The sequence below is a fragment of the Artemia sp. Qi Xiang Cuo genome, chromosome 7 (genome assembly GCF_049724085.1).
Source record: "Artemia sp. Qi Xiang Cuo chromosome 7, ASM4972408v1, whole genome shotgun sequence".
Classification (NCBI taxonomy): domain Eukaryota; kingdom Metazoa; phylum Arthropoda; class Branchiopoda; order Anostraca; family Artemiidae; genus Artemia; species Artemia sp. Qi Xiang Cuo.
In genome coordinates this window covers 13,359,595-13,387,563 of record NC_142800.1, presented here as the reverse complement: position 1 = coordinate 13,387,563, position 27,969 = coordinate 13,359,595, and the positions used below count along the sequence as shown (strand labels likewise).

Below are 27,969 nucleotides of genomic sequence, written 5' to 3'. Positions count from 1 at the left end.
AAATAAATGGTGTAAGATAGTCTGGCTGGTAGGACCATTCCATTCTAAGAATATTTATCGTTTCCTGAGCCCAATAACCGTCATTCTCATAAGATTTTTCTTCTGGTTGTTACAAAGTTGAGAAGTCTTCGTCGCAGGTCAACATTTAAAAAATTTCTGAGACCTCACTGGCTAAGCATAAAAAAAGTGAAAAAAAAATGTAACGAAGAGAAAAACGTGTGGATACCCATCCAGTGAAAAAAAAAATAGTATGCATATATTTAGATTGGGCCCTACGGTTTTTCCTGTTTTTATTTAGTTCTGAGGACTTCCATCTGTTTTTTTTTCTTTGCCCACTGTTCCCTTTATTGCATGAGGATGGTTGAGTACTTCTCGATCGAAATAAAAACTTTTTTTCTTTCTTTCACTGGCTGGAATTATCCTCGTTTTTTCAGAAATGGATAAGTTAATGTTGGACAACATATGGTTTTGGAGAGCATGTTCCCTCTAATCCTTTGGTAATAATATATCTTAGGGAATATGTTACGGAATGTTAAATCTGGAGATTCAACTAATCCATAGTCCCCAAATGGAGAATCATGGTGCACCTAAGCTCCTGGAACCCTGGCCCTAAGCAGGATTTGGGTATTGTAAATATGGAACCTTATTTTATTATCGCATTTGAATTTTCAATTCTAGCCAATGGAAAGTCAATGCCATCACCAACTGAGATCCCTATTGTTCTAAGTGTAAGCTCGGAATCTGTTTTGATCCCGTAATAATGTGGAGGACCGCCACAGTTCCTGATTAAGTTGAAGTTATAATGTTTACTAAAATACTCAAGATCATACTCGTGAATCAATTTTTCTGGGAGGGGGGGCAGATGCTGTCAAAAATAGGTGAATTACGTGGAAATCATAGAATATCTGCTGGCGGTTTAAAAAGAGCTAGTCAGTTCCCCCGTCTGGCGATTGTAATTGTCGGGTCTTGCCGTTCATTTTTCTTTAGAAGAAAGTAATTTCATTCCAGAAATCTTTCTAAACAGTAAAGTCTAATTCATATACAACAATTAACATAAATGATTTATTTAAAAAGATATAATCCATCAAACACTAATTTATTAGCACTTGGCAACACGAAAGGGCTTCTGACCTGTAAAGCTTGTCTTAAATATACGTTTCTGCCAATTGTGTTTACTGTCGTTAGCCAAAATGTTGAAAGGGACAGAGAACGGATTTATACCGACTAGCTGGTTATTTTACTAAACAAAATTAAAATTTCGCTAAAAATCGCGGATAAATTGCCAAGATCTTGATAAAACTGTGTGCTTACTGTTGCAAATTTACGGGCTTATTACCGTTTTGCTTAGATGACCACAACCCCTTTGTGGCTCTTTATGGATTTCCTCGGTGCCTCTGGCGGTACAGTAGGAGTTAAGGTTAAAAAGCTGTGGGAGGTGGCTTCTTCCCTCCGCCCCTCTCCCAGGTGCGTAACGCATCTGTGTTTTGGTCAGAAAACCTGACGTGTTATCATCAAGAATGCTAAAAGACTACGGCGTTGGGATGAGGAATGCCTTTTGCAAAAGAAAACTCAAATGAACCAGTTGTCTTTTAGTGTTTGATTTTTATAGTTAATCTAGCATAGGGAGGCAGTTGCCCACTACCCGTGTGGCTACGCCTGATTGCAAAAACATATCCCAGATATATTTGTTCATAAAATATGAATTAAAAAATAAAGGTATCTCTAAGTGTGCCATTCATAAGCCAAGATAAATAATTCTTTTTTTACCATGTTTTTAAATTTAACCTCTTGATGCTTTGTCATTGCTAAGTTTTCTATAACTTTTCTTTATTATTCATTTACGTACTCCTTTCGTATCCATGAACGGCATCAAGGATGATTTTTGGGAAAATCAAAATATATATTGAAATTAAGCAAAATTAATCAGGATATTAATCAAAATTAATATTGTTAATTTCTCTAGAATTAAAAAAAAATTCTACATTTCTTTGAAAAACCGAAAAGAGATTTTCTTTATTCGTCTCTCCAAATCAACTTTTCGTAATTTTTTTTTTTTTTTTTAACAAATTAATTATTAACGGTGATTATTAAATTTGATAAATGAATGGCTCGCTTCTATAAAAAAAAAATGTTTGTTTTAGAATAATTTTACAAGCTTTCTTCCACCAATTCTTCTACCAAAGGCACCTTCTCCGATATAAGCATCTTTGGTTAAATCAATATGTCTGTAACTGCGTTGCCCGCTATTTTGTGCATCGTAACCCTGGTAATTCTTTCCTTGTTGTGGTGAATTAAAATTCTGGGTAGTTGGACCCTCAGGAGAGAAGTTATTTACCCCTTGGTTATATGCTTGGGTTTGCTTAGCTCCTCCAAAGCCCTGCTCACCCTGTACCTGGGACGGGACTTGACTGGTAAACCCAGTTGCTTTTGCATAACCATTGTTTTGATTAGCAGAGTTAAAGTTCACATTAGGTGACACTTTTGTGACCTGTCCTGTTGCATAAGCTTGGGAAGTTTGAGTTTGGGATGCGAAACCGTTTGTATTTCCAGCATTTGTGGGTCCTTGTGGGCTGAAACCTGCTGGAGCTGCTGACTGGATATTCTGTTGTGAGTAGCCAGGGTTAGATTGCTGCTGGGCAAAATTTGCTTGTGTAGAGTCAGGACGAGTTGCTGAAGATGATGCTTGTTGATATGTTTGAGGCTTTGCTGCGAAATTGCTTTGGGCTCCAGTACTCTGCGATCCTTGTGCGTTATAGCTGGAAGAAGCAGCTGACTGGGGATTCTGCTGTGAAAAACCGTTAGATACTGCTGTTTGTTGTTGGACAAAATTCACTGGTGGAGAAGGAGGTTGTGGAAGCCTTGAAGCTTGATTTGGCTGAGAGCCTCCTTGAGCTGGGGGTCTCTGGGAGAAAGCATCAGGGCGAATTTCACCTTCATATTTGACGTCAGCAACAAAACCGCTATCACCCTCTACTCTATAAGTGACAATCTGAGTCCTGCCGTCTGGAAGAAGCACACTGTAAGATCCAGTGACGACCTGTCCATCGGATTTCTCATTGTGAGAGTAGTCGTTTTGGCTAGGATCGTCTTTTACAAACCAAGAAAACTCATATGGCATTCCTTCGCCCTGAAATAAAGATCAGTTAGAATAAGTGGTAAGTATGTAAGCACATCCTAAAATGTATCAAATCCAAAAAATATTAAAAATGGAAGTTTCGGTATTATTGTGAATCAGGTTCAGGATACCATTTTGGAAAAGGTCTAACAATTTTTTGGGGAGAATGAAGACTTCAAAAGCAATATATTGGCTGGTCAAAATTGCACATGAAAACAGATTCAGTTTTTACATTTATTGAAGGGGTGGTATCTTAACCTGCAGAATACACAATGGGCTCCCAGTGTTTTATACTTCCGGGCTGCCACTGAGAATTAGACAATAATCCAAGATTTATTGGCGAAAAATCCCAGGGTTTAAAAAATATATATATATATATATATATATATGTTAATCAATAGTAATATACATGTTTAAGGTATTTTTTGAGAGTTATGTTTAATATATATATATATATATATATATATATATATATATATATATATATATATATATATATATATATATATATATATATATATGTGTGTGTGTGTGTGTGTATGTTTGCTGTTTTCAGTTTATTGCTACTCAATATACTGTTTCATTATGCTGCTAAAACAGTTTTCATACTCCCAAGTGCAGGACTGAAATTTAAAGCCCTTGGGAAAAACTCCAAGAAGTGGCAGCATTGGTTTATTTGTTTGTTTTTTTACAGAAGGAAATGTATCAGACTACTCAGCATAGAATATCAGAAGAAGATTCATTCATTTAGAAACTGGAAGCTCCATTGCCCTCTTTAATTAACAAAAGAGATAGTGCCACAGAAAGTAAGGATATTTGCAATTTCATGGTGTAAAGTAAAATCATGTCCCGACGAAGGCAATATCAAGTGGAAGTTCATAGAAAGTAACTTTGTTTGCAACAATGGAAGGGTTATTTTTTGTACCTTCCAGTCCGTGAAGCTACAATACCGTGGAGTGGCGCATTTGGCCCTAAACATTATTATATTTATTTTATAGAAAATGAAGTCATTATAGACAGTTATTTTTGGGTATCATTTGATTGATTCATTCATTTGATCTTTCAATAATCTATCTACGGTAATGTATAGTTCCACACCGATCTACACTCTGCTTGTATATTTGTAAAATATAGTATCTGCTTATGTTTCTCTGTTTGTGTGCGCACTGTTCAGGGCCGTTCCTAGTGTTGGTGGTGCCTGGGGCAGAATTAATACGGCGTCTCCTCCTCCCAACTCAAACAAAAAAGCCACTGCCATGGTCCCCCCATCGCCATGGCACCCCCAGCCACAGCGCCTGGGGCAGCTTGCACCTGTCGCCCTCCCCCCCTTTTGAACGGCCTTGACTGTTCAAGCTACACGCGTAAAATTTTCACTTTAGTATTGGAAACCTAGGCATAGTTTTTGGCTATAAACATTAAGAATGCCTTGACTAAAAACGAAAATTCTAGAAAACAGAACTTGGAATGGCGTTACACGAAGGCTATATACCCAAATGTCATCCAAATGAAGCGCTGACTGAGCATCCGAGGTAATTCTATATTTTTCAGGCTCTCGCAAATAGATTCCAGGGTACACGCCGCTTTGTGGGCTGCAGATTAATCCAAAATAGTCACAAATCTTCTCTTTAGTGCTCTTTGTTGTTTATATTTGTTGAATTTAGACAATTTTGCTGCCGAAGTAATTATTTGCGGAAAAGGCTGTTACACTAAATTATCTTCTCTTTTTTGAATTGGAGACTTATTAAAGTATTCTTTTTTGAATGTTGTAATTTGTTCTCATCGCCTTATTTGAAAAATGAGGTGTGTTAAATTTCAATTATTTGCTAATTTTAGTGGCTCAGTTTAAAACTTGATCCTTGATCTTTAAAGGTAAATTGTCAGTAATTTCTATTGTTTGCAGTGTAGCATTCGCTTTATACGCAGCCTCATTTTTACAAAAGTAAATTAAAAATTAGCAATATCAATTATACAAAAAATTGCACAACTACCAGGGTTAGCAACTATCGAAGGGTTTATCACTCCCTGCCACCCGATGTACGTTTTTGAGTACCACTTGTTCTGTAACACGAGGCCCAATTCTTTACCACACATGGTGCACTTTGTACCACTCGGTGTACAATTTTTTTTCAAGTGCACAACCCCTGGGCCTCGATTATAGGAACTGGGATGTGTAGTTCATAAACTAATATCCGAATCTTTTTTTATTTTGGCTACATTTATAGTTAACCCTAAGAGGCTCAGGTCAGTTCCTGGACAGGGGGAAGGGGCATATACCTCCCAGTTTTTCTGACATTTAATTTCATTTTATTTATATTTTTACACTCCTATGGTATACATTGCCCCCTCCCCCCTAAAACCGCTACTGCTCAGGAGCTTTCTTGAGCTGAAAAACGGCTAAACTATTCAAGCTAGAAGTTTGAAATTTGCATAGTTATTTAAGAACCACGAGAATATTTTTAGTTTTTCCTCAGATGGTTAAGCCTTTCAAACACTTCTGAACTTGACATTTTGAAAAGCACTCTTTACCTATTATCAATTGAATTTGCAATTAGTACGAAGTTTTTTTTTACTAAAAGTAAGGAGCAACGTTAAAACTTAAAACGAACAGAAATTATTCCATGTACAAAGAGGCTGCCCCTCCTCAATACCCTGCTCTTCACACTAAAGTTTTTTAGTACTTAAAAAAAAAAAAATTCTTATTCAAATTAAACAGCCCTTGGGTTTCAGGAGTCGTCCTTAAGGATTTGGACGTAAGGTCAAACTTTAGTGGAAAGGGTGGGGTATTGTGGAGGCAGCCCCATCCATATACGGAACAATTTCCGTTCGTTTTGTGTTTTAACGTTTCAGTTGAAAAATCTTGCTTTTTCGTTTAATTTATGATCATCTTTCATTTAATGTCGGGAAATCCGCCTCCCTCTGCCTGGAAAATTTGCCTGCCCCACAAAAAATTCTCCATGGAAAGTTTCTCTCGCATAAAATCCTCACTTCCGGAGGGGGGTAATATCCCGGAGGAAAATTGTCACTGCAAATTCCCTCTAGAAAATCTCTTGCGGACGATTCCGCCTAAAAATTCTCCTTGGGATACTTTCATTTAAAAGAGAGACCAGTTTTTTATTTTATATCTGATTGTTTTTTTCAAGTCATGCCAGAACCCCCCCCCCGTCTATATGGGAAATTCTACCCGTAGACCACCCCCCTCCCGAATGGAAAATTTGTCCTGCAGAAAATTTCCCCTGGTGATAATCCCCTATGGTGAATTTTCGCTGCGGAATAAGCCCCCAGCCTCGACTGAGAATTCCTCATGAGAATTTCAACCCCGCTGAAAATTTCCCCTGGACAATTCCCCCATAACACATCGACATGTAAATTTAAGTCACCAAAGAGAAAGTAAGATAAATACAACTAATTTCGTATATGAATTCTAGGTAATTCTCCCCGTGTAAAATTTCTCCTTGAAAGATCACCCCTGGAAGCTCCCCCCAACAATCTATTATCCCCGGAGAAAATCCCCCCTTGACAAAATGTCTGTATACTTCCCACTAACAAATAGGCTAATTTCATAACTTGCAGCCCTTTCCCCGGGGGCTTTGGGGGTTATGTTATCCCCAAAGGCATAGTTACTGGACCTTTCGACTATGGTGAACAAGAATGGCTATTTCGAATTTTTCATCAGACAACTTGGAGGAAAAAAGGCATGGGAAGGGGGGCTAATTGCCCTCCAATCTTTTTGGTCACATAAAAACGGCACTAAACTTTTGTTTTCCATTCAAATTAGCCCTCTCCTGATCTTCTAAGACTCTTGGTTCTATAGGGTCGCCCCTGGGGAGAAGAAAAAAACACACACACATGCATCACTGATCTTTTTTTCTGGCAAATAAATAGAAAATTCTACATTTTTGCAGATGGGAGCATGAAACCTCTACAGTTGGGCTAACTGACATGCTAATTTGGGCTAACTTTTTGATATGCAAATTTTCTCTGGCTCTTAGCTTTTGAAGGGTAAAATTAAACTTAACGAATCTTATATATCTGGAGGCACCATAATAGCGAATTCTTTGGTTGTATCTTTTGTTATTAAAATTCTGTTTTAAAAGTTTCGGTTACTATTGGGCAGAGTTATTCCTTACCGCGTTCATTACCACGAGCTGTTTGACATCGCTAAAGTTCGAAATCAATTTTAGATCCTTTAGTATTGCAAAGGGACTTCAGAGGCCTAGCTAGGCTTAAAGGGGGTACAGTTACCCCCGCGCGTCCTATCAGTTGTGTGCCGTTTAAATAAGGGCTCTTTTGTTTTTTTTTCTATCCTCGGTATTGGTTAGGGAGAGGAGGGCGAAAATTAATTCGGGACGATGAAAAATCTACCTACACCCATGGAACCTTCGATTGTTCTTCCTTTTTATTTTTAAGTCTTGGACAGGTATATCTCATGGTCAAAAGATTTTAATGTTGACCTGCTTCAGTAAATTCACCCTAAATTGCTTAAGTGTTAACCATGGTTGTCTAATGATAAGTGTTTACCAAGTTGAATCCTGATAATAATTGTTCATTTCTAACAGTTTAACCGAGTCATTACAGTTTCTACATTGTTTTATGCAATTTCTGTGATTTTTTTTTAGTATGCTAGCAGGATCAACACTAAATAGAGCTCTCTTCTAATTGCTTACCAATTCATAAGACAAGAACGTTTCGCAAAAGAAAATGTGTGTCTAGATGCCGACTAAATTTGCTAGGTAAATTAAAATCTAAACCCTTAACGTGGTCCAAATCCTCTGTGGAACGGGTAGTTTATGGAACTTAAAGATAGTTTAGGGAAGGGATAGTTTATGGATAGTCTGTGGAAGGGATAGAGGCATTTAGACCTCACAGATGGCCTCAGAGTTTAAACCCCCAGGGTGCCTCTGGATTTTTCATAATTCAAACAACAACAGGTTAAACAATGAGGAATTAATCCAAGATAGTGAAATGGTTTATCCCTAAACAAATATTTCGGCTTTGTGTCCAAAGGCCGTTTTCAGCAAAGCACAGATAAAATAAATAACTAATAGATTATAAATAACTAATAAATAACTAATAAAATAAATAACTAATAGATAAAATAACTTGTAATACAATGCGGGATCATTAAAAGTAAAAATTGAAACAGCCCTCGAATCATCACTTCAAGGAAGTTCAAAGACCTTGTTTTACCCTTGTTGTTTGTATGATGGAAAGGCAGTGTGGTCTGTGTCGTTATTTTTTCAACATTGCTTGTTAATTTTGCCGTTTTGTGACGTTTAACAAATTATACAAAGCTTGTTCCAAGTCTTGTGATTACAATGATGATCTTAATCTATTTTTAAGACTTGTTGAGAGTTCCAGTCTTGGAAAGATTTGTTTTTAGTGTATTGACCTTTTATCACAGATATAGAAAAAGGAACAGAGGTCAGGTTCTGTGAAATTTAGCGGTCAGGTTACGTCGTCAACCCAAAGTTTATTCTGTATATTTATAATGATTTATAATGATGATCTTAATCTATTTTTAAGATTTGTTGAGAGTTCCAGTCTTTGAAAGATTTGTTTTTAGTGTAACGACCTTTTATCACAGATATAGAAAAAGGAATAAAGGTCAGGTTCTGTGAAATTTAGCGGTCAGGTTAGGTCGTTAACCCAAAGTTTATTCTGTATATTTATAATGATTTATAATGATGATAATCTATTTTTAAGATTTGTTGAGAGTTCCAGTCTTTGAAAGATTTGTTTTTAGTGTACTGATCTTTTATCACAGAGATAGAAAAAGGAATAGAGGTCAGGTTCTGTGAAATTTTGCGGTCAGGTTACGTCGTTAACCCAGCGTTTACGCTGTATATTTACAATGAAGTTTTTGTTTTGGAAGAACGGAATAAGTAGCACCAGTTAACTAATATGTGACCTCTATTCCCTGTTCTTTATCTATCCATTTATTCTGAAATTTATAAACTGCCATATGAATAAACAATTTGTTGCATGTGTCAACACTGTGCTAATCACCAGAAATAAGAATTATATGATACTTTTTATATCTGAAATTAGCACTCCAATGCAATATATTTTGGCTATATGTGCAAAGGATAAAACCAGCAGTTTGTTGTGTTGTTTAAGGGGAGTTCATACCTTAAAGGATCATTCTTGCCCGTTATAAACTTTTTTCAGTTTGTGTAGCCAAACTTTTTAGAATTAATTTGTCGGTATTGCCAGAACTTGCAGAGCCCGAATAAGAGATCCGAATAAACGACAGAAAACCAAAAGCCGAAATCAACTTTTCAGAAATCTTGGAAAAAACATTTAACTTCTCCCGTTTTGTGCCGGGGTTTGGTGCTGCGGCGAGTTGTTAGCAGTAGTAGTAGTGGTAGTTATGTGCCGGAGATAGAGATACTCAGATTTAATAAATATTACATCCTTAGTAAGTGTGAATTTTGTTTTGTCGATTGAACGAAGCAGAATTGTCTTTTTAAAGCTCAGGAAAGGGCAGTCATTCATAATATTCTAACATACCTACTTGGAAAACATTAAAAATCAGCTTAGATGGGAGCAGCATTTTGAGTAATTTGGCAGCTTTGGGAGTTTACCGTTGTGCTTCTCGCCTTGATTGAAAACCTTGCCGACACAGAATGCATATTATTCAGGCTTGACGAGTTTACCGTTGTGCCGTTGAACCGTTGTGCTTTGGGAGTTTACCGTTGTGCTTCCCGCCTTGATTGAAAACCTTGCCGACACTGAATGCATATTATTAAGGCTTGACGAGTTTACCGTTGTGCCGTTGCACCGTTGTGCTTTGGGAGTTTACCGTTGTGCTTCCCGCCTTGATTGAAAACCTTGCCGACACTGAATGCATATTATTTAGGCTTGACGAGTTTGCCGTTGTGCTTTTGTGCCGTTGCACCGTTGTGCTTTGGGAGTTTACCGTTGTGCTTCCCGCCTTGATTGAAAACCTTGCCGACACTGAATGCATATTATTTAAGCTTGACGAAAGACAACGCTTTGCTTATCGAAAATTAAGAGATCATAGGTTTTCTTTATTTTAAACTAAACCCTCGTCAGCTTTTCGAGCTGTTGACACATCCCCTATCAAATTTTATCATAATTGCTTTGGGAGTTCTCTGTGGTGCTGGGATTATTCGCTAATGGGCCCTTTATCTCTGAGACGGTCTGTTGAAGTTTAGACTCTCAGAATTACTGTTAAGGTATTGAATCGCCTTAGCAATGTCATCAAAACAAACAATTGAACAAATGTTATAAAACATTTGTTATAATTAAATTTTTTATGTAATGAAAATTTTTATAATGGCTAGGAATTAATATAAATTGCTTGGTTTTCACAGCTTGAGGAATAATTAGTGTCTCATTTATGTCTAAAGCATAATGACTGCCCGCAATAATAGAAAGTCGGACTGCCTTCACAATATTTGGTGATTTATATCTTAGCGCCGCTATCGCCACACCTGTTGATATAAAAATGCACAATATTTATGGATGATATACGTTTTGCCTTAATTTTTATGTCACACTCGTACTACAAAAGAGGAAGCTCAAAATGATAAGAAATTGGTTTGAAAGGCCTATTTCAACACTTATTCGCTCTCAAATATTTTCTGCAAATACTGTCTTTATTTTTAATCAGACTCATCACGCAATTCGAAAAGCTACTTTTCAAGACTTTCATATTACCTGATTAAAAAGAAAATATGCCGCAAATATGCACTTTGAATAATCAATATTGAAGATTACACTTAAAAGTTGAATATTGCTTTACTCAACAAATTACGCGTGGGATACATTATTGGAACTGCGGTTGTGTGTAATTTTGAGTCAATTTAAAAGTTTGACTGTAATTTGGCATGACCTCAGGGCCGTGTCCAGGGGGGAGGGGTACCGGGTTTGAATCTCCCCTAAATTTTTGTCTGACTCGTAAAAAAGTAACTAAAGGCATATAAAACAATTGTTGATGTGTTTTGTAAGTTTTTTTGTAACCCTCCATAGATAGAAATTAAATTTATCTCATTAGCTGGTCACAAATAGTTGAGACAGAACTTCAATTTTCCATACAGTTTTTCTAAACAGTAAAGGTGGATAATAAAGCTCTCGGATTGGTTGACCTTAGCTAAATATCAAATTATATCAAACAAATTGAATTTTGGTACTGGCTTCGACTAGCTTTAGTATTTAACTAAATATTTTTTTTAATTTTCATTTTTAGCTCTGAAGATCGAATTTTTTCCAAATTTTAATTTTTTTTTTAAACTTACATTGAATTCTAGGGGCTCCAAATACTTAATAAAGCCTATTTCAACCTTCATTTGCTCCCGAATGCCGTATACTAATATTATCTCTTTGTATATTCTGGAATTTCATTATACAGATAGTAAAACTGCAATAGAAAAATTTATGCTTGAAAGTTGAGCATTCTTCAACTCAGTGAAGACGAGATAGATGCATTACTGCAACTATAGCAGCACAAAGTTTTGATTGCGCCAGCATATGACTACAATGTATGATATATGACTATATATATGATATATGACAATATATGACTACATTGCATGATATATGACTATATATATGATATATGACAATATATGACTACAATGTGACTTCAGCATAAACTAGAAAAATATCATCATAGCTTTTTCATCCCTTATATTTTCTAAATCAAAGTTTTTGCGTAATAGGGATATTTTTTACTACTAAGGGAAGGAAAAATGGTGATGTAAAAAGTTCTGGATTCAAAAAAAGAAGTGTAGAATTTTGATGTCCACACCAAACGAAAAAATTCGTTAACTATTTTTTCGTAAAAAATTCTGTGCAAAGAATAAAAGAAAGATTTTACCTGTGGGTTGTTCTCATTTGGCTGAGCCAAAAATCCTTGATTCTGCTGATTTCCTAGATTTACTGACGGTGGGTTACCAAAATTGCCAGGGGGAGCAGCTTGATTGCCGAAGTTGGTGGTTGGAGCAGCTTGACCACCAAAGTTGCTGACTTGAGCAGCTTGGTTGCCAAAGTTGCTGGCTGGGGCAGCCTGATTACCAAAGTTGCTAGCTGGAGCCGCTTGATTACCGTAGTTTCCAGCTGGAGCAGCTTGACTACCAAAGGAACCAGATGTTGCAGCTTGATTTCCATAGTTTGCAGATGGAGCAGCCTGGTTACCAAAGTTGCTGGTTGTAGCAGCTTGATTACCGTAGTTGGCAGCTGGAGCAGCTTGATTACCAAAGCTATCAGATGATGGAGCTTGATTTCCATAATTGCCAGACAGAGTAGCCTGACTACCGTAGCCGCCTCCAGAAGGTGATTGATAACCCTGACTTTGCTGGCTTCCATAGTTCGAACCCGTTCCTTGAGTGCCATATTGACATGACGCAATGGTAACTAACGTAGTTGCTAGAAAAAGCTGTAAAAAAAATCCATTGTCAATATCAAATCTGTGTTTGTTAACACATAATTACTATTTACATAAGACATGAGCAAATGTTTAAATTGACATCTTTTCTGGTACATCCTTATTGATATAGCAAGAACCAATGATATGTAAATGATTTTTACACCCCACAGCCCATTTAAAAACAAATGAAGTTAGACAAAAAACTGGTAAATAATTTAGAATACAAGTTCTTAATTCTTCTTCAGCGGAGGAATGAAAAAGAAAAAAAAAACAGGAAGAAGAAAAAAACAGAAATCACATATGAGAAACGGAAAAATATAACAATGAATATAATATGTCAAATCTAAACCAGCTAACTTTTATACCTAGAATTAGAATCGCCATCAATATTATGAGTAAAAATTTGTGACTTGATAAATGTTCTAGCATTATACTAATGATTTTTTTATTGGATTTTCGAAAATATAATTTAGTTTTTAATAAATAAGTGTTAGAAAAAAATGTTTTTTTTTTCTCTCGGAAACAACACACGCTCGCTTCAGAAGTAGTTATGTATGAATTTCTTTATCTTGAACTCTATCATGAAATTTGGACCAAAATATTATAGAATAGAATAGTCTCAAATTTTCAAACTAAGATTGGTATCCACACCCTTTCTAACTGGGCACGATGGATATACTGGTGGAAACATATTTTCTAATTTGTTAGGTAGTTCCCAATATTTTTAAACGTTATTTAAGATTTTTTTCGAAGGACCTTTAATATTCCCTTTATAAAGAATAGGCATTTAATGTGAGGCATTTGGCACCAAATTATCCTTTCTGAGCTCCTTAAACCCTAAAAAGCACCTTAATTCAAACAAGGTGCCGCGTTACTTGCAAAGAAAAGTAATTAAAAAAAGGGAATGTGACATTTTATAGCCCCGTAAGCCATAAAAAGCCCCTTAATTCAAACAAGATGCCGCGTTACTTGCAAAGAAAAGTAATTAAAAAGGGGGGATGTGGCATTTTATAGCCCCGTAAGCACTAAAAAGCCGCTTAATTCAAACAAGATGCCACGTTACTTGCAAACAAAAGTAATTAAAAAGGGGGTATGTGGCATTTGATAGCCCCTTAAGCCCTAAAAAGCCCCTTAATTCAAACAAGGTGCCGCGTTACTTGCAAAGAAAAGTAATTAAAAAAAGGGTATGTGACATTTTATAGCCCCGAAAGCACTAAAAAGCCCCTTAATTCAAACAAGATGCCGCGTTACTTGCAAAGAAAAGTAATTAAAAAGGGGGGATGTGTCATTTTATAGCCCCGTAAGCTCTAAAAAGCCCCTTAATTCAAACAAGATGCCACGTTACTTGCAAACAAAAGTAATTAAAAAGTGGGGATGTGGCATTTTATAGCCCCGTAAGCCCTGAAAAGCCCCTTAATTCAAACAAGGTGCCGCGTTACTTGCAAAGAAAAGTAATTAAAAAGGGGGCATGTGGCATTTTATAGCCCCGTAAGCCCTAAAAAGCCCCTTAATTCAAACAAGATGCCACGTTACTTGCAAACAAAAGTAATTAAAAAGGGGGGATGTGGCATTTGATAGCCCCTTAAGCCCTAAAAAGCCCCTTAATTCAAACAAGTTGCCGCGTTACTTGCAAAGAAAAGTAATTAAAAAAAGGGAATGTGACATTTTATAGCCCCGTAAGCCCTAAAAAGCCCCTTAATTCAAACAAGATGCCGCGTTACTTGCAAAGAAAAGTAATTAAAAAGGGGGGATGTGGCATTTTATAGCCCCTTAAGCTCTAAAAAGCCCCTTAATTCAAACACGATGCCACGTTACTTGCAAACAAAAGTAATTAAAAAGTGGGTATGTGGCTTTTGATATCCCCTTAAGCCCTGAAAAGCCCCTTAATTCAAACAAGGTGCCACGTTACTTGCAAAGAAAAGTAATTAAAAAGGGGGTTTTGGCATTTTATAGCCCCTTAAGCCCTAAAAAGCCCCTTAATTCAAACAAGATGCCACGTTACTTGCAAACAAAAGTAATTAAAAAGGGGGGATGTGGCATTTTATAGCCCCGTAAGCCCTGAAAAGCCCCTTAATTCAAACAAGATGCCGTGTTACTTGCAAAGAAAAGTAATTAAAAAGGGGGAATGTGAAATTTTTCTTAGACTTGAGGTTCATAGTCTAAGACAACGGTATGTGTCGATTTGTTAATCCCTATATACCTAACATATACCCGTATACAAAGACCCCCTATAAGTTATAGAACCTTAATGAAAATCACACAATCATATTCAGCGTATAAGAGAACCCTACTATAGAGGTTTCAAGCACCTATCAACAAAAATCTTGAATTTTGCATTTTTTGCCAGAAGAAAGATCATGGATGCGTGTTTATTTGTTTTTTTGCTTTTTTCCCCAGGGGTGATCGTATCGATCCAGTGGTCCTAGAATATCTTGGGAGGGCTCATTGTAACGGAAATTAAAAGTTCTAGTACCTTTTTTAAGTGACTAAAAAAATGGAGGGCAACTAGGCCCCCTCCCACGCTCATTTTTTCCCAAAGTCGCCGGATCAAAATTTTGAGATAGCCATTTTGTTCAGCAATGTCAAAAATATGATAACTATGTCTTTTAGGAAGACTTAATCCCCCAAAGTCCCCGGGGGGAGGGCTGAAATTTATGAACTTTACCCAATGTTGCTATATAGTATTGGTTATTGGGAAGTATACAGACGTTTTCAGGGGGGATTTTTTCTGGTAGTGGGGGGGGGGGTCGGAAGTTATGTGGGAGGATCTTTCCATGAAGTAATTTTTCATGGGGGAAGAGACATTGTTTAGAAGGGGGCGCCGGATTACCCAGCATTATTTAAAAAAACGATCAAAAATTAAATATTTAAAAAAAGCAAGTTTTTCAACTGAAACTAAGGAGCAAGATCAAAACTTAAAATGAACAGAAAATATTGCTTGTATGATTGGGTTCAACCCCTAGTCAATCCCTCGGTCTTTAAGCCAAAGGTTTTGTAGTACTTTCATAAGAGCTATTATTCTAATTAAAGGCCTTTGTGATTAAGGGGTCATTTTTTAAAGAATTGCAACAAAATTCTATTTTTAGCTTAAAGAGCAAGGTATTGGCTAGGGGGAGAACCCCCTAATATACGTATTAAAAATATATGAATATAGAATTTCGTTACGTAAATTAATTCGTAAGTTACGTATATTTATTACTAATAAAATCGTTCGTAAATAAAATTAAACAAGTTTTGAGAAAGCCACTTAACCAAGTAAAAGTAAAATTAATATGCAAATTTTGTTTTAATTATTCATGTACGGTGAGCCAAAATCAAAACCTGCATTAATTCAAAAACGTTCAAAAATTAAATAAAAAAAAACAAGTCTTTTTAACTGAAAGTAAGGAACGACGTTAAAACTTAAAACGAGCAGAAATTATTCCGTATATGAAAGGGGCTGTCCCCTCCTCAATACCTCGCTCTTTACGCTAAAGTTTGACTTTCTCACAACTCAATTTTTTTAAAACAATAAAAAACTTTAGCGTAAAGAGCGAGGCGTTGACGCCTCGCTCTTGTTTAAAATTAAATTAAAAAAAAGTTTTTTAAACTGAAAGTAAGGAGCGACATTAAAACTTAAAACGAACAGAAATTATTCCGTATATGAAAGGGGCTGTCTCCTCCTCAACGCCTCGCTCTTTACGCTAGAGTTTTTTATTGTTAAAAAAAAAAAGTTGTGAGAAATTAAAACTTTAGCGTAAAGAGCGACGCCTTGAGGAGGGGACAGCCCCTTTCATATACGGAATAATTTCTATTCGTTTTAAGTTTTAATGTCGCACCTTACTTTCAGTTTAAAAAACTTGTTTTTTTATTTAATTCCTGATCTTTTTTTAGTTAATGCAGCTTTTATTTTGGCTCACCGTCATTGAATATGTAAACAAAATTTGCATAAAAATTTTACTTTTCTTTTGCTAAATGGCTTTCTCTAAATTCTGGCTTTCTCTGGTTCTGACGTAATTTACAAATTAACTTACGTAACGAACTATAATATTCTTATATTTTTATTACCTATATTATGGGGTTCGCCCCTTAGTCAATACCTCGCTCTTTACGTTAAGTTCAAATCGTGTTCCAATTCTTTGAGAATGGCTCCTTAATCACAAAGGCCGTTAATTAGAATAAATAGCTCTTATGAAAGTACTAAAAAATGTTTGGCTTAAAGAGCGAGGTATTGACTAGGGTATGAACCCAATCATATAGATAATATTTTCTGTTTGTTTTAATTTTTGATGTTGCTCCTTACTTTCAGTTGAAAAACTTGTTTTTTTATATTTAATTTCTGATTTTTTTTTTAAAATAATGCTGGGGAGTCCGGCGCCCCCTTCATAGCAATGTCCCTTCCACCGTGAAAACTTCCTTCATGGAAAGATCCTCCCACATAACCCCCAACCCACCCTCACCCCCCACTACCAGAAAAAAATTCCCCCTGAAAACGTCTGTATACTTCCCAATAACCAATGCTATATGTTAACATTGGGTAAAGTTCATAACTTTCAGCCCTCCCCCTGGGAGCTTCGGGGGGTTAAGTCATCCTACAAGACATAGTTATCACATTTTCGACCATACTAAACAAAATGGCTGTCTCAAAATTTTGATCGGGTGACTTTGGGAAAAAAAATGAGCGAGGGAGGGGGCCTAGTTGCCCTCCATTTTTTTTGGTCACTTAAAAAGGGCACTAGAACTTTTAATTTCCGTTCCAATGAGCCCTCCTACGATATTCAAGGACCACTGGGCCAATACGATTACCCCTGGGGAAAAAAAAACAAAAAACAAAAAACAAAAAAACAAATAAACACGCATCCGTGATCTTTCTTCTGGCACAAAATGGAAAATTCCTTATTTTCGTAGATAGGAGCTTGAAACCTCTACAGTAGGGTTCTCTGATACGCTCAATATGATGGTGTGATTTTTGTTAAGGTTCTATAATTTTTAGGGGGTCTTTCTCCCTTTTTTTGAAAATCAGGCAAATTTTCTCAGGCGCGTAACTTTTGATGGGTAAGATTAAACTTAATGAAACTTGTATATTTCAAATCAGCATAAAAATCTGATTCTTTTTATGTATCTACTGGTATCAAAATTCCGTTTTTTAGAGCTTCGGTTACCATTTAGCCGGGTCGCTCCTTCCTTACAGTTTGTTACCACGAACTGTTTGAAAAAAAAATGTTAAAAAAAACTTGCTTTTTTTATTTAATTCAAATAAGAGATCGGGTTACTAGCAGAAGAAAAGTGTCACTAATTCAGTAAAGCATAGCATATATTAAATACGTAACCTAACCTAGGTACCTTCCCCCCGTAAACCCCCAAATAACCAAAGTTTAAATATTGTAAACGCAATCAAAAACCACGGTTTGCAATCCAATTCTGTATTAAAAGACTCGTTTGACTAGTTTCTTAAGCAACTTCCCTATACAATATATCGCGTGGGTTCCGGCTAATTGATAAGTACCGTGAGCTTTTGGTTTGAAAACTCTTTTTTCCAAAATTCCTTTTGATTTGTACTGAAACTAAATTGACCTTTTTGAGCATTATATGCTCTATATGAAGTTTACAGGATAATCATCATTTACTGTTGAAAATACAGAGTTGGGGGATCTATTTTGGCTTTTGGTAAAAGTAAAAAAAAGGTTGATTTTTCAAAATCTACGAGACAACTACCCCCCTTCAGTTGGAACCCATTGAATTTCCTTAAAAATTTATTTCTTGTCTAAGCAGTCTTGTCAGGGTCTTCGGTAATTTTTCATTAGTCATTACATTAGTCATTACTAGTCATGTTCTTAACGTGTGTCAGATTGACCTAATATTTTGAACAACCTTGGTACGCTTCACAAGAAGTTGCATCGTCATATACGTTTCAGCAAACTTACCAGACCGCAAAAAATAAATCCGTAACGAGAAGAAAAACCATTATTTTAAGAAGTAATTACTGTTTTGAGTCCGTGTCATCCTCAAGACTTGAATTCAAGTCCTTGACTTTTGAGCCGCTAATTATTTCAAGTTTGCTGAACTTTCGCACTACTATATTATTTAAACAATTTTTTGTATATGTTCCATCTTAAATAAAGCGATTTTGTGACATAGCCTACAATTCGTCAGTCAGGTATGAAATGGTCGTATCTCCATAATTGCAGATTTTCAGAAGAGCAAAAAAACCTCCCAACTTTTTTATCTCCCTTCTGATAGCTGTAAAACATTGGTTTTATATATACATCCGTTTTTGTTTTTACGGTTATTGGAGGGGAAATAAAAAAAGTTGTGAGGTTTTTTTTTCTCTCCTGAAAATTTACAATTATGGAGATACGACCTTTTGATACCCGACTGACGAAATATAAATTGCACAATAAGGACAAAATATTTAGATCATTGGAGTTATTTACCTCAGAACTATCCACTCCCAAGCCGGAGTTATGACGTTACTTGGACGTTTCCTTCGAGAAGGATCTAAATTTTCTTAAAATGTAGGAAATTTGTCCTTTTTTCAGCAGTTTCAACTAATATTCAATGTATTTTTAGTCTAAAAAACTTGTAAACTAAATCTCAAAATTTAGTTTGGTATAGAGAGATGAAGATGAATCTTAACTAGGAAATGATAGCAAACTTGTTGTCCTTCGTGCGATATTGTCGTTCGTGTGATATTCGTACGATTATTAATTACGATATTACTTAGACCTTTCCTCTGAGAAGGACCTATAAATTTTTATTCAATAGGAAAATTATCTTTTTTCAACAGTTTTCATGTAATATGAAAAGTATTTTCAATCTAAAAAGTGTTTAAACCAAATCTCAAAATGTATTTCGGTAGATAAAATCACAACTATGGAATGATAACAAAATTATAGTCATTTGTTAATATGTTAAAATCGTAGGAAAGCAGAAAAGTAACATTCAAAAAATAGCACAGAAAAGAAAAACTTTAAAATCGATTAATTAACTGAATTATAGATGACGGTGATAATCAGTCGTACTTGGGTGGGGGAAGGGGATGGAAGAGGGAAATTTCCATCCTTCCCTTGTATTCTGAAAATAATTTGGCAGCTTCGTTGACAAATACTCTTTTTCCGTATTTCCGTTGAATAAATGAAAAGAAACAAAATCAACCCCCCCCCGCCCCAACTAGATTTGAAATATAGATTGTGTCCTCCCCTCTCCAACGTTTTCGTGAATTGGCACCATTGCTAATAGCACAAATCAATATGTGCATTTTCCTCCTTTACCAGCTCGGTGAAGATATATGTAGATGCTGATTTGCATTATCAGTACCGTAGTGTGTTTCTAGTTAACATATGTGAATAACCAGTACCGAAGGTATTTTATTTTCCTAGTACCCCTTTAGGACAGCTTAGGGAGACCTCTCCGTTTTCGTGGGGAGACCAAAAAATTGAATTTGAGAGAAGCTGTTTTTCATGCGTATATATATATATATATATATATATATATATATATATATATATATATATATATATATATATATATATATATATATATATATATATATATATATATATATATATATATATATATATATATATATATATATATATATATATATATATATATATAAGCCTGGTACATAGACAGAAGTTACATTTCGGGGGAGTGTTCTAGAGGAGTGTGAAGAACTAAAAATGAAAACAAATTAATTGATGTACTATTGAGTAAATGTGAGAAATTATGTGGAAAATTTAAAGAAACCCGATTTTTCTGGGGGGAGGGGGACTGGTCCAACGACCTCCTTAAGCTGCGTACATACTTTTGATGGTATGAGATCCTTTGATGGACTGAATGTCCTTTCTTAGATTATCCCCCAGTTCTAATTTACCCCCTACGAACCCGAAATATGGTATAGCCCCAATAACATCTGCTTTGATTTGCTTGTTTACTTTCAGCCTAATTCTTATTGAATACGACGGGGATATTGATGCCAAATTTGTACTCCCAGTTTTCGTGTTACATTAGGCACGCCGCAAGATGATAAAATAATTCTTGATTTTACAGCTATTGATCCCGAAACGCTACACAGAAATCTAACTTTGATTGTGAGACATTTTGAAGTAGTTAGGGTTAGCATTTGCCCGCGTGGGGGCCTTTTTGTCATTCTGTTAATTCCAGATTCAATGGGATAAAATCCATAAATAATTCTTAACCATTTAAGTTTAACTTATTTCTTTACACTCTTTTATTATGCAGTTGTATTTGTCATTTGTGGTCAACTGGTCAAGCAGCCATATCCTCTCGCTCCATTCATTATTTAATTAATTAAATAAAAAAAACAAGTTTTTTAAACTGAAAGTAAGGAGCGACATTAAAACTTAAAACGAACAGAAATTATTCCGTATATGAAAGGGGCTGTCCGCTCCTCAACGCCTCGCTCTTTACGCTAAAGTTTTTTATTGTTTTAAAAAATAAAGTTGTCAGACAGAGTCAAACTTTATCGTAAAGAGTGAGTCGTTGAGGAGGGGACAGCCCCTTTCATATACGGAATAATTTCTGTTCGTTTTAAGTTTTAATGTCGCTCCTTACTTTCAGTTTAAAAACTTGTTTTATTTATTTAATTTCTGATCGTTTTTTAGTTAATGCAGCTTTTATTTGTATAAAAATTTTACTTTTCTTTTGCTAAATGGATGTCTTTACAAATTAACTTACGTAACTAACTTCTATATTCGTATATTTTTCTTCTGGCAAAAAATACAAAGTTGCAGATTTTTGCAGATATGAGCTTGAAACCTATGTAATAGGGTTTTCTGATACGCTGAATCTGACGGTGTGATTTTCATTAAAATTCTTTCACTTGTAGGGGATGTTTCCCCCTCTTTAAAAAATCGAGTAAATTTTCTCAGGCTCGTAGCCTTTGATGAGTAATACTAAACTTAATAAAATTTATATATTTAGGATCAGCATTATAAACACATTCTTTTTATTCATTTATTGACATCAAAATTTCATTTTTAAAAGTTTCGATTACTATTGAGCCGTATCGCTTGTTTTCTTATTGTTTTTTTTATTACGTATATGTTATTACTTATATGAAGGGGTTCTCCCCTTAGTCAATACCACGCTCTTTACGTTAAAAGTTAAAAAAAATTTTGATTCAGAAACCCCTGAATCACAAAGGCCGTTTAATTAGAATAGATAGCTCTTCTGAAAGCACTAAAAAAAAAACTGTAGCGTAAAGAGCGAGGTACTGACTTGGGGGAGAACCCCCTCACATACATTATAATTTATGTTCGTTTTAAGTTCTAATATTCCTTCTTACATTTCAGTTGAAAAAACTTGTTTTTTTTTATTTAATTTCTGATCGTTTTTTAAATAATGCTTGGAAATCCGGCGCCCCTTCATAGACCTGTCTCTTACCCCAAAGAACCATCCTCCACGGACCTCTTATCCCGAGTAATCCCCTCCTCTAGCCCCCCCCCCCTCCAGAACAAATCCTTCCTGTAAATGGTTGTATACTTCCCAATTACCAATAAATAATGCTGGCAAGTCCGGCGCCCCCTTCATGGCAATTTCCCTTCCCCCATGAAAACTTCCTTCATGAACAGATCCTCCAACATAACCACCGACCCACCCTTCCCTCCCACTACCAGAAAAAAAACCTCCTGAAAACTTCTGTATACTTCCCAATAACCAATACTATATGTTAACATTGGGTAAAGTTCATAACTTTTAGCCCTCCCTCTGGGAACTTCGGGGATTAAGTCATCCTAAAAGACATATTTATCATATTTTCGACCATGCTGAACAAAATGGCTATCTCAAAATTTTGATCGGGTGACTTTGGGAAAAAAATAAGCGTGGGAGGGGGCCTAGTTGCCCCCCATTTTTTTTATCTCGTAAAAAGGGCGCTAGAACTTTTAATTTTCGTTACAATGGGCCAGCTCCCTATATTCTTGGACTACTGGGTCGTTACGATCACCCCTGGGGAAAAAAAAAAACAAACAAACAAACAAACACACAAATAAACACGCATCCGTGATCTTTCTTCTGGCAAAAAATGTAAAAGTCCACATTTTTGTCGATAGGAGCTTGAAACCTCTACAGTAGGGTTCTCTGATACGCTGAATATGATGGTGTGATTTTCATTAAGGTTCTATAACTTTTAGGGGGTCTTTCCCCCTTTTTTTGAAAATCAGCCAAATTTTCACTAAACTTGATGAAAGTTATATATTTGAAATCAGCATTGAAATCTGATTCTTTTGATATATCTATTGGTATCAATAACCCGTTTTCTAGAGTTTCGGTTACCATTGAGCCGGGTCGCTCCTTACTTACAGTTCGTTACCACGAACTGTTTGATTAGGCTTATTGAAGTAGAACTTGTAAATTTACGGGTGGGTGTAAACAGATTGATTATTGTTTGGTTACTTTAAAGCCAGTATTCGTTTTGGAAAAAATCTCAATAAACTAGATTAGGCATAACCAAGGGCTTATACAGGATTTTGGTTCGGGGAGGGGTACTTGTTTCGGAGGGGGTTTTACATTTTTTTTTAACTCATCAAAATCTTTTTATATGCATATTCGTTACGTTTTTACGAGTCAGGAAAAAATCAGGGTCAAACCCGGAAGCCCCTCGAATCGGCCTCGAGTAATCGATTCGGCCTTTTCGAGATATCTGTGAAACAAGTTAAAAAGTTAAATATATTAAGCGATTATAAGTTTAAACCAGTAGAAGCATTAAGAAGAAAAGATGAAATTATTCTTCCAGACTTTGAGTGCTATTCTATGTCTATGGACCACACCTAACCTACGCCATGGTCAAATCTGTTGATGAAAAAAAAAATATGAAGGATTTGAGTTTATCCTAGATTTTAACGTCAAACTTGTACTACAGAAGAAAGAAAATGAAATGACAAAAAATCAGTTATATTTTAATATTAAAAAGATTTAATATTATTATTACCGACGATTATCTTTGGATTGATCACCCTCTATTACCTATTTTAAGATGCACAAGTTTCACTCTTTTTTTTCTCGTTTCATTACACAAGAATATCATCTTTTTTAATTAAAAAAAAGAATAATGCCTTAAATCTATCTAGTTCCTTTTTAAATTATAATACATTTTAACAGAAAAGGATGTTCTGAGTTTATATATTCCTTTAGTTAAAAAACAACCCCTTAAATCTATTTTTTTAAATACAATATTTTGTATCATGAAAGGTTTTTCCAAGTTCATATCTTTTTAATGTAAAATTCATCTTTATTCTTTTTTAATTAAAATCTTTCTTCAAAAATCATACAGTTCCAATTTTCTACCTTTTTTAATAAGAGAAAGAAGAAATAATGCCTTAAATCTATCTTTTTTTTTCAATTAAAATATTTTTCAGTAAAAAAAAGGCTGTTCCAAGTTTTAACTTTTTAATCTAAAAAAAAATAATGCCTTAAATCTATCTTTTTTATTGATTAACATCTTTTTTAACCAAAATTGCTGTTGCAGCTTTCTCTCTTTGTTTATATTTTTGAAAAAGATGAAAATTATTTTACTTTTTTTTTAAATGTTCACTCTGATTGATCAATTAGGAAATTACAGTTACAAGTTGAACATTGCTCAACTCACTTAATAACTCATGGGGTGTGTAGTCATGCGCCACTTTCATTTTGTCCACATTCTGACTATAATGAACAGTAAGGCAAAGAATGCATACTATACTGTCCCTCCCGGTGGTGTTGATCTCCGCTCCACGGCCCTTCAGCCAGGAAGTGCAAGGGGGATTGGGGACCAGCCATCCTGTGCATTCACACACCCACTTATGTTTCACCTTCCCCAGATTTCTCCAGGTCCCATTTAGAGCTGGTTTGACTCTGGCTGAACTTACAGTCACGCTACAGACCCCCGTTCCAATTAAATAGCCAGTGACACACAGTGGCGGATCCAGAGAGAGGCGAAGGGGGCGCGCACCCCCTAGCGTAGTCTAAAGTATTGTAATTTAACTAATTAACTCAAGTTTTCGTTAATTAAACTTTCTGCTAACGCAAGTTTATCGGATCAACCTATTTTGCGGCCCCCCTAAAAAAAATAAATCGGATCAACCTATTTTGCCCCCCTCCCTTAAAAAAAATTCCCGGATCCGCCGCTGGCGACACAATGACCTGAACCCCTATCATCACGGACAAAGGATTTCAAATCTAGCGAACTAACCACTGACTATAATGTAGTTCGGGCACATCACTAATCTGTATTAACTGTACGAAAATATAGGTCAAGAACTTAGAGAACTTATTGTGTTGTAAAGGCCATATCTATTTAGTCTGTGATCATATAGCATTGCTCTTGTAAGGAATGTTTTGTTTTTTATAACTGTAATATCTGCAATTATAATCAGATTTAAGCGGAAAAAGTACCATATGTTTTTCAGCGACATTATTATTTTTGAGATTCGATTATGTTAATTTACTGTGTATAACATCCTCTTTGTGAGAAGATGATTTAAGGAGTTTTCTTTTGTATGACATAAGTCGTGAAAATGAACTAGGTTAAAAGAAAAGACGAAATTTTAACGATATTTGAAATACTTTCGATCCCTCTTTCAAACCCTTACGCCAAGTGGTTTAGTCAACTGCAATTAAATATATATATATATATATATATATATATATATATATATATATATATATATATATATATATATATATATATATATATATATATATATATATATATGAGATTATTATATAAATCATTATTAGTTTTCAAGAGGGTGAAATTGGTAAAATTTCTGCCAGAGGATAATGTCTGAGAAGACTACAGAGAATTTCATTTTCAATGAGACTTAGCTGGATTCCACATAACGACGTTAACTAGTCACTTTCGCTCAACAAAATCTATCGTCCACTGTCAAAACTTAGCTTGAATTTTACAAAGTTTTTTTGTAATACTCCTGAAAAAAAATATTTTGTAACCCCCCCCCCTCCCAAAAAAAAAATTCTGGATACGGCCCAGCTATCGGTTAATTCAATTCATTCTTCTTTGTACTTTTATGTTATCACAATACTTAGAAGCTGCTGATTTTTGTTTTCTCAAAAAGCGCAGTCTTTTTTTTCATTCACAGGAGCAGTTTTGAATCTTTGGATCGTAATTAGTTTTGCCTTATATTTGTATTACTTAAAATCCTTTCCTGTACAAAAATACTCTCCGAAAAAAATACTAGTCCTTGATAAAAAAAAAGTAAAAAAAAAAGTTTGTTTTCCTACTCTTCAGTAAAATTTACACAGTTTTATGTATTTAACACGTTTTAAAATTTTTCATATTGTACATGTAGTATTACAGTTTTACATATTTATTTACATGTTTAATCTTTGTTTTGTTTACTATAGCTGCGTGCACTTGCTTTGAATGCACAAAATGTTGAATGCACAACAATGTATAACTGATACGAAAGTACTTGTACTAAAATGTCTTTGAAAGCGGTTTTGGAAGCGAAAAGATTATGTAGCACAAGTCAAGTCAAACACCATAAAACTGCACTATAATGAAGTGGCTTGGGAGAGGGCTCTTAGGATTGTAAGCACAGGATTGTAAGCACAGGAAGCACAGGAATCACCATTGCTGAAAACCCCCTACAGGAAACCTACAGTCCCCTGGCAAGAACAAGAAGGAAAATCTTCCTTTTTTGCATGAGTCCTCTTCACTGATTTCGGGGAACTGGAATATGGTAGAAGTTTGCTTAAGATTTCATATGAATAATTCTTAAGACCAATTTGACCCACTGTGACGAAAACAATCCAAGATCAAGGCCGTATCCAGGGGGAGGGTAGGAGGTTTTAGCCCCCTGAAATGTTTATCAGGCTTATGAAAATGTAAAAAAAATGAATATAACAAAATTTAATGCGTTTTATTAAGGTCCCCCCCACCCGAAAAAAAAATCCCGGATATGACCCTGTCCAAAGTCTTAAAAATGTGCTGACGTAACTATTAGAAAAATGAAAAATATTTTTAGTTTAAAATAACGTCTCTTGATCTACTTCAAGCTAGCTTAGTCTTTTTTTTTTTTTTTTCACTTTGGCCCGTGAGATCTATACACTGGTCCGAAACACAAAGGTATCATACAGTTCTGGTAACCAAATGGTAACGAACTGTAAGTAAGGAGTAGTTCGTGCTATTAATAACCGGAACTCTAAAAGATAAGTTATTATATCAAAATAGACATCGAGAGAATTGACTTTATGGTGTCTCAAAATATGTAATTGTCATTAGATTTAAGTCCCGAGCCGGAGAAAACGTGTCCTATTTTCGAAAAAGGGGTAACACATCCCCAAGCGATGCCGATAAGAACATAATGTTGGCCAGGTAATTTGTTAGATGTACTCAAAAACGCCGATAAGAATACGATGTTGGTCAGGTAATTTTTTAGGTGGGCCCATTAATCAAGCCAAGTCCCCTTCAGCTGGGTGTTTTCTCTGTTTTTCGGAACTCCGAATCTAACTAAATTAACTATTTATTTTTCACCAAATACCAGCCCACAGTACACTTTTTAAAATTGTACATTTTTTTAATTACCCTACTTTTGATTATAACTGTCCTGGAATTTATCTATCACTAAAAAGCAACCTTACCATTTAGAATCATGCCTGCAGTGGTAGTTGAAACCTACTAAAGGATGAACAACAGCCCATAGTATCCCCCCCAAAAAAAAAATATTAAAAAAATGGCTAGTGAGATAAAAGTTGCCATTCACTGTTGATTGAGGAATTGTAACTATTATATCGAATAGTCTTAATAGTAAAATGTTATTTCAAAAGGTAATTTATGAGAATTTCGAAGTCACTCCAAAAGTGAGGGTTTTTAATTACAGGGGAAGAAATACTTCCGTAAATCTACTTCCTGAATAAATTAAAGCTTAAGACTTTGGAGGGTGGACAAAAAAAAACTTGTTTCTCAGTTAGGCTACGAAGCACTAATAGACCAGGCAACATTTAAAAGATGTTCTATCTTAAAACTAAAGCCTTATCTGTCAAAATCAAGGATACAAAGAGGTACCAAGTGTAACAAAGTTTCGGTGAAATTTCCTCCATCAAAGTAATCAATAACTTTTATTAAATTTATTCTTCGTCATTTTTATTAACAAAGTTTATTTAATGATTTTGTTTGAAATCATCAACAAAGTTGATGATTTTGCTTTGTTTTATATTTTTAGGGCAAATATTTTGCCCCAAAAATATAGCAAAGAAAAGGTGGGCTCAACCGCTATTAGAAACATCTCCAGAGGGTTTAACAGATTCTTTTTTTTCTGAATTTCGGAACTAACAGGTTTTGACTAAATATTACAAAAATCCTACTAAATATTGATATAAAGAACTTACCCTAAACATATTGATGCTCACTGCTCCTTCCAATCAACTAAACTCAGGTAATAGACTGATGATGATCCAATTTAACCGACCGTCTTATAAGTGAATTTTAACCTCCAAAAATCACTTATGGGTGGGACTT

The 27,969-nt window shown here is 35.2% G+C and overlaps 1 protein-coding gene across 1 annotated transcript; it reads right to left on the bottom strand.

Moving 5' to 3' along the window:
- Positions 1-1,048: 1,048 nt before the first annotated feature.
- On the bottom strand, positions 1,049-27,969 carry LOC148949973 (uncharacterized). The gene is made up of 3 exons (XM_089092040.1): positions 27,840-27,969; positions 11,958-12,515; positions 1,049-3,127 (listed from the first exon to the last, which is right to left on the bottom strand). Exons 1-3 carry the CDS (start codon positions 27,846-27,848, stop codon positions 2,138-2,140), a joined length of 1,557 nt encoding a protein of 518 aa, XP_088948166.1. The 5' UTR covers positions 27,849-27,969; the 3' UTR covers positions 1,049-2,137.

Excerpts from the sequence above, each read along its gene's own strand:
- LOC148949973 (XM_089092040.1), bottom strand. Across the intron at positions 3,128-11,957 it reads CAAATGAGAACAACCCACAG|GGCGAAGGAATGCCATATGA; the intron begins GTAAAATCTTTC and ends TCTTTATTTCAG.